General features: G+C 40.2%; 1 protein-coding gene across 2 annotated transcripts; it reads right to left on the reverse strand.

The window, feature by feature from the left end:
* Window positions 1–1,257: 1,257 nt before the first annotated feature.
* On the reverse strand, window positions 1,258–5,765 carry CCR4 (C-C motif chemokine receptor 4). Of its 2 annotated transcripts, none has more exons than XM_059847904.1 (3): window positions 5,630–5,765; window positions 4,801–5,033; window positions 1,258–3,141 (listed from the first exon to the last, which is right to left on the reverse strand). In XM_059847904.1, the coding sequence occupies exon 3, from the start codon at window positions 3,124–3,126 to the stop codon at window positions 2,050–2,052; it is 1,077 nt and encodes a 358-aa protein (XP_059703887.1). In that variant the 5' UTR covers window positions 3,127–3,141; window positions 4,801–5,033; window positions 5,630–5,765; the 3' UTR covers window positions 1,258–2,049. The 2 variants fall into 2 exon arrangements, with proteins under 2 accessions (XP_059703887.1, XP_059703880.1); XM_059847897.1 differs by lacking the exon at window positions 5,630–5,765 and adding an exon at window positions 5,467–5,609.
* Between the last annotated feature and the right edge of the window lie 2,051 nt (window positions 5,766–7,816).

Raw genomic sequence — 7,816 nt, forward strand, 5'->3', positions numbered from 1 at the left:
GGATGTCTCTCACATCACAGCTGACAAGAGCCATCAGCTTGCTTGTTCCTTGTTGACCCTCATTTTTGCCAGCCCAGCAAAGGCAGCCTTTCCCTTAGCCTGGAAAGCAAGGACCATTCTTGCTGACTAGAGGGATCACAGAGCAGGACAAAGGAAAAAGAAGCTGCAGTGGAAGCTGTCTGGCTTCCAGGGCAGTCTGTGCACCAGACAAGTGCATTGCTCAGCAGTTCCCAGTGCCTCTGCTGTCAGCATCACCAGCTGTGAGGATGATGTGCCGTGCCACCTTGGGATGTTATGATGGCTTCAGTGTCATCCATGAGAATTTGAAGCACCTCACACTTTAAAGTTGTCTTTCTTTTCAAAAAAAGTGATGGGTGGCATAACCCACTCCTTCTAGCAGTCTTTCCCAAGTGATTTAAGTAGTGGATTCAAAGGTTTTTAGTATTAAGAATTTATAGGCTTTTTCTTGAAAATAAAGGCTCTCTCTTAGTTCAAGTAATATCTTCCGCAGCTATTATTATTATCTGCATTAATGCAGATCCTTGCTTGTCATCCTCAGCAAACTGCAAATGGTAGTGCATTCCCAAAGTTATGATGGATACATGTGTGTGTGAGATTTAAGTGTACTGCATTTTATTTTCAGTCTTGTATCATGAGAGAGGTCACATGGAGATGAGTTTTCTCTTAGAAACGTCTTTCATTTAGAGTGATTAGCACAATGGCACTGCAATATTTTTACATTTCTTCTTCAGCCCTTTCTGATGCATTTTGATGCCTTGTTTGCTCTTTGCAGCCTTGGCTGAATGCTGAGCAGGCACTTTATTACTGACAGTGTAAGAAAAGAATTCATCTGGTTTATAGTAAGAAATCTGAATTGTTGTTGTCCAGCAAAAAGACACACCAGAAATATCTTCTAATATTTTTCAACTCTCAATTTGTCTGCCACCACATTACTGATTTTTTTGCCTCTTTTAAAATCATTTTTGTGCCAAAATCTAAACACTGTTGTGTGAGTTTCTTTCCTGTTACAGATTTCTGATGAATTAATATCCTGTGAGCAGCTACTGGGGTATCACACTGCTTGCATTTTGCTGTTATCAAATGCAAGGATTCTATGTGTGGTTTCTAAGTTATGACATACCCTTTGTACACAATCTCTGTTTTTACTTTTGTTTTGCCAGATACATCTCCAGTGAATGAAAATCAAGTTTTGGGGTTAAGTACTTTTGGAAGAAAGGACATTCATTTTAAAATACATACTTTTAACCAAGATAGTTCAAATTTATTCACACATGCTGGAAAATAAGTTTTTTTCAAACACTTTTATTTAAAAATATTCAAAATATTTTCCATTTTAATTAAAATACAGAAGTGCTGTCCTGAATTACAGTGATAAAATAATTCAAAATGCCTATATATACACCTATATATAGGCATGTATGTCAACCTGAAAGAAAATGCACCTACAATGAAAATTAATGGCTTTGCTTTGGGTCTTTATGCATGTAGAGAATATGCTTTTTCTTAATGACAGGGGATATATCATCCCCCCTGAAATGAAACACTTAAAAGTACCAGGTACTGCTAATAGCTGCCTAAGAGTCACAAGTGAACAAGTCCTACACAGATCAACTGCAGAATAAAAGAGTATGGTTACAATCATCCTTCTTGGGTACATGAATATGTTTTCCAAGTGCATGTGCTGATGACAAGGTGCTGTCTCACCTCTGCCCCTCCATGCAGGCCAATGTCTCGATGCTGGTGACAAAGCCCCACAGCACAGTGCTTTGCACAGAGCTGAGCAGTGATTTGTAATCACTGCAGAGAAACCTTGCATGTCCATCCTCCACGTTCCACATTTGGGACATCTTCTGTTGTAACACTGAGAAAATCTAGAGGCACAAATAAAGCTGAAGTAAGTAATTATCTGGCACTAGCTTATTGTTAAATGTGTCTGCATTTGCTTAGCTTTTCAAAGTTCCTGCTTTTCAAAGTTCCTGCTGTTGTCAGTTTGCTTGCTGCTGAGTTCAGTGGCTGGTCTGAAATGTGTTACAGAGCATCTTGGTCTCCTGTAGACTGTGTGTGGAATGAACTGGTAGATTCAGTGTGGTAAGTGATGTGAACTCCACACCACTTGCAGAAATACCCTGGTAACTGCCAGTTCTTAAAGAGCATCTTCAGGTACTTCTTAAATTTCTCCCCCATGAAGAAGTAGATGACTGGGTTGAGGCAGCAGTGAAAAAGGCCGAGGATTTCCGTTACCTGGAAAGCATAGTCCAGGTTCCTGCTCACTTGACAGTCTTTAATGACTCCCATAAATTCCAGCAGTTGTAAGAAAATAACAACATTGTAGGGGGTCCAAAAAAAGAAAAACACAATCATGACAACAAAAATCATCTTCACAGCCTTATTCTTTTTGTCATTTCTACAGTGGACTAATGTTTTAATGATCATGGAGTAGCAAAATGTCATAATTATAAAAGGGATTAGGAGCCCTAAAATGTTGACTTCCAAAGTGGAAAAAAGCTTCCATGTTGTGAAATTGCCTGGAAATCTCGGCTTGCAGGTAGTAAAATTATGTTCATTAAAAGACTCTCTAAATACAAGCTCAGGGACTGAGGCTGAAAGGGCTACTAGCCACACAACAAAGCTAGTAATTAAGCCATGGAAGGTGGTCCTCGCTTTCAAGGAAAGCACTGCACGAACAATCGCCAGGTATCTGTCTATGCTCATAAGCATAATAAAAAATATCCCACTGTAAAACCCAACCAGGTAGATCCATGAAATTATTTTACACCAGGGAGTTCCAAAAACCCATTGGTCTACTGTGAAATAGGACCAGAATGGCAAGGATAAAACAAAGAGCAAATCTGAGATGGCGAGGTTTAGCAGGTACACATCAGTCATGCTCTTCAGCCTCTTGTATTTGAAGAGGACCAGGATGACCAGAATGTTTCCAGCGAGCCCGACCAGGAATACCAGGGAATACAGAACGGGTAGGAAGGAGGCTGCAAACCTCCTGACGCCTTCTTTACTGCATAGCTTTGGAGCATCGTAATAATTGTCGTAATACTCATAAAAGGTTGAGGTCTCGACTTCAAGGGACTCTGTACTTGAAGAAATCATGTTTTTTCCCCAGTTCTGAGAAGGGAAGAATACAAAAATGTCAGATTATGAAATGCCAGTGACTTTCAGTGCGTCAAGACCACATGGTTACTCCACAAACCTGAATCACGAGTGACAGCTCAGGACACGACTCACTGCAGGTTCTCAGACATTATGTAAGCATTATGGGATGGATGCATGTGCACACTTGAGCAAGGTATTGTCCTTAGCATGCACGTGTGTAGCTATGATATTTTCTGAAAAATCCCTTTACCAGGATTTTTCTCCTGAGAAGCTGAGAGGCCTCAGGAACAAAATGTAAACAATGATTATCTGCTGCTGTGGAGTGCAACAGCAACAGGTGCATCTTTGATTGGTCTCGTGTGGTTGTTTTTAATTAATGGCCAATCACAGTCCAGCTGTCTCAGACTGTCTGGTCAGTCACAAGATTTTATTATCATTCCATTCTATTCCTTTCCTTTCCAGCCTTTCCTTTCTTCTATAATTTTAGTATAGTTTTACTATAATACATATCATAAAATAATAAATCAGCTTTCTGAAACATGGAGTCAAGATTCTTATCTCTTCCCTCGTCCTGGGACCCCTGTGAACACCACCATACATGTGCTCAGACCTTGCAGCACTGTGCGACTTGCATGTCAAGCACAAAGGGATGTTCAAATGGATGACAGGAAAGCAAACGGGAGTGAAAGATGTGGGCCACATCAGTGTCAAATCAGAGAGGTTTAAGTTCCTTGTAGAGCAAAGTAAAACACAAACTCACTGTTCATAGCAGTTCAGAATTTCACTCACTCACCTTTCCCTTCAGGTATATGTCACTCACCATAGAAAGATAGTGATAAACATGCATCAGACTTTTCTTATGAAATTAACTTTACTGAAAGCTGTCATAAGCTTTCAATAAAGGCTTATTTTCAGTGGCTAAATGAATATCAGGAATTTGTCACCTTCATATATATGTTCTTTTCTAATAGGCAGATACAGAGTTTTAACACAGGGAAAATATCTTGCTGACTTACGAGTCTGTGTGTTATTCACATCATAGCATCATTTTTTTTAGCCTAACATACCAGAAATTTAAGTCTGAGTTCTGTTCTTACTTGTGTGTGTTATTCACATTACAAGTGGCATTTTTTTAGCCTATCATATCAGAACTCTAAGCCTGTGCTATTTTCTTCCTCTTTGTTTTCTTTTTATGAATGTAAAGCAGAAGAGAAGTGAGTTTCTTAGCTTTCTTTGTCTTAGTCCTGTGTGTTGCTGCTACATACCAGCAAATGTTGATAATTATTAATCTGAGACCTACTGTGTATGTTCCCGAGCATGACAACTTTCCAGCCTACAGTTCTGTTCCATTCTACACAGAGAGGAATTTAATCTGATTCACAAGTCACAAGGACAGAACTGTTTGACACCAGTGGTGTAGAAATGACAGCTTTACAGCAACTGCACCCAGACATACCTGAATTTAAACTAGGTTCAGCATAATACATTTGAATACTTAAAAACATATGCTCACAGAATACACCCATTTCTGATGATGCAAGAATTCTTAAAACTGCTTAAAAAAATTACCTGAGCAACTATAAAAGGTAAATGAAAAAGCATTACATTCACACATATCATGAGTGTACATGATACACAAATGTTTGAGCAATTGCATTTTATGAATTTTACCTTTTCTCCTCCTTTCTTCGCAGATGAGGTGAAGAATCTTCTTTGCTCTAAGGGTGCAGAATCTCTTGCTTTTCTTCAGGTAGCTCTGCCAGTGAGGTGTTACCCACACAGCACTATTCACCAGATGTAAAAATCAGATAGCACTAGGTAGCTGTGTCTTGTAGCGGAAGCTTCGACTTCCTTAGACTTGTAGCACAAGTACTTCTCTCCTCAGTGCTCATCAGAGATAGTCCCTTGAAGTCAGAAATAGAATTAAACAGATAATGTTTAAAAAACCCCACAGGTTCCACTGGGAGAATGATTACTGAGTTAAAGCATTTTCATTTCATCCAACAATCATTAAAACTGATGTAACTAAGCATAGAAGTCACTCAGCTCTAATTCAACTAAAACCTTGTTCTTTTCTTAATCTCAGGAAAAAAAAAAATCAAAGAATCCTCTGTAGACAGCAGAGAGGAGGCGGGCACTTGGTGGGTGTGTGGGAAGGGTGTTTCTAGTCCTTCTCTGACAGATAACTAATTTTGCAAGTTGCATTATGTAATTGTAGAAGAGAAAAGCTGTATAGATAGTGTAGGAAAGGCTCCTTTTAATCACTACTGGCTCCATCTTCCTAACTTCAACTTATCTTACTAAAAATAGAAATGAAGGCATGTTAATTCAAACTACCTTTTTTCTTGATGTTTTCTGTTGCAGGTTTTATATACAGCAAAGCTACCTCCTGTCACTGCCCAGGACAAAATGTAACAGTGATCAGAAGAGTGAATAAGAAGTAGGATGTGTGCACGTGTGTGTGGTCTAAGGGCAGAGCGTGCAAAGTGCTGAGGTTTACCGAGGCTCTCTGTCCAAGCAGGAAGCTCAGCAGCTTCTATGAATTCCTCTTGAGAGTGAGATGGGCCTTATTTGTCTTTTGGAGGATCCTGAGGAGGGAGAAGAGAGCACAGAGGACACGTGGCAGTCAAGCGGGATGGTTGTGAGTCCTGCCAACAGAACAGCTGTGCTGGCAGCTGGCAGGTGCTGGTCTCCTCTGTTTCCCAGAAAAGGCCAGCCAAGCGAAAGTACAAGCCATTTCTCAACAGGGGAGCCTGCTTTCTTGTGATCAGCAGAAATTGAAAATACACAATGAGAAGCAGAAACAAGAAATCTACAGAAGGTGGTAGTGAGAGTGGAAAGAATCAGACATCTCAGTCCACAAGAGATTATCTGTTTTCTTGTTTGCTCTCTGGTGTTATTCCAGACACAGGTATGGCTTTTGTTCAGTTATGCCATTTGCTGCCATCTCATATGCCTCTGACACTGTTACACTGCTCAATAACTTCTGTTTGGCTGAAGAGTTTGATGTGAATGGGATGTGAAAAGCCTGAAGCATGAGATGCAGGATCTACTGGTTTCAAGTTTTGCCAGAATAAAACAATTGTGTGGGAACATCTTGTCAGTCATCTTTCACAAGCTGCATCTGTAGATTTTTAAATTGGTCTCTGGAAGATGTTCCTCCTGTACAGGTTATTGCTCTGCAGATCTCTTACATTTTCTCTTCAGTCTACTAGCAGTCCTTAAAGGATGTGAACATCAGATAAGCAGACAACACTGTTGTACCTGTTTCATCAGCTCTGCTCACAGAAACCAGAAACTGTTCCTCTTGCTATTCTTTTGTCTCTGTAAGGGCCTCCGTAATCTCTTCTTTGACATGTTGTTGCACTAGAGCCACAAGTTCAGCTCTTCAGCCACAATAACTATGACAGAAAGTCTTTCTTTGAGTACATGCTTTTCAGGAAAAAATACCTCTTGCTCTTTACAATGCTCTCTTAGGCACTGATGTTTCTTAGTTCTGGCTGTAAATTTTTTCTCCTCAAAAACCACCAAGCATCTGCATGCTTATCTTGTCCCACTCACTATTTTCAGCTCTATCAAACTAGATATCTTTGAATTTCATCAGTGATGATTTTTCTTGGTTTTCAGATGAAGAGGTGAATAGAACTGAATCCAGGTATTAAATCTCTTCAACCCTGTGAGATCCCTGTTTGGCTAAGGAATGATTTCTCATCAGCAGCAACATTTTGCAATAGGTGTTGACCATCACCACCAGTCTTTTGAGACCTATCCTTAGCACACAGGCTGCACTTCAGATATGCTTCTGATCTTTCAGGCATACTGTCAGCAGGGAAAAAGTCTGCAGCCATGTGAATTCCAGTTTAGAATGATCCATATGGTACTAGTTTGAAGAAAGCACCTACCTGGCACAGTGTCTTTTGCCCAGTCCTTCTTTGGAAGGCTTTTGAGTAGCAAATGCACCTGCCATCATACCAACTCATTTCATGATAAATTTCCAGATAGGAAGGGCTGTCTTTGTAAGGGAACTGAGCAAGAATGTTTCTGCAGAAAGAGGAATGCTCAGCCACAAAAAAGAGAAAAATGGTAGCAGTTACAGATGCTGATAACTTATGATGTGTGAACTCCAGAAAATGAAGATTAAAAAATTTATCTGCCAGTTCATGAAAATCAAGAGGATGTGAATGAATCCCGGAATAACTTCTGATGGCTTACCAATGATCAGTGTCCCTGGGAGAGCCTGCAAGGAAAACTGGAGAGAAACAGGGAAAAAAAAAAAAAAAAAGAAAAGAAATCTGAGCAAATGAGACAATACAGAAAATAGAGGAAAGGTGTTGTGAGTGCTGGTCCTGCCATTGATTGGAGAGAAAGAAGAGTGGAAGGGGCTGAGCATAACTGTAGTCTCCAGTGGGGGAGCTCTGAGGTCCCTTGTAACACATGGCAGCCTGTCTTTTTCAGATGCTTCTTGGAGAACCTGGCAGAGACTAAGAAAAGGAGAATGGCAGGAGATGGCAAGATTACAGGGAAAGGGGGAAGTGTTCTCAGTGATGCTGCTGTAAAACTAAAGGTTTTGCAGGGGAAGAGAAGAAGAGAAGTCATTTTACCTCTTTACTAAATGGTATCAGGAAATGTGACAGCAGCCAAATAAATCACAGGGTGGAACAAACCTGATTGACCTGACTGGAAGGAG

Source organism: Haemorhous mexicanus, chromosome 1 (assembly GCF_027477595.1).
Source record: "Haemorhous mexicanus isolate bHaeMex1 chromosome 1, bHaeMex1.pri, whole genome shotgun sequence".
NCBI classification, from domain to species: Eukaryota; Metazoa; Chordata; class Aves; order Passeriformes; family Fringillidae; genus Haemorhous; species Haemorhous mexicanus.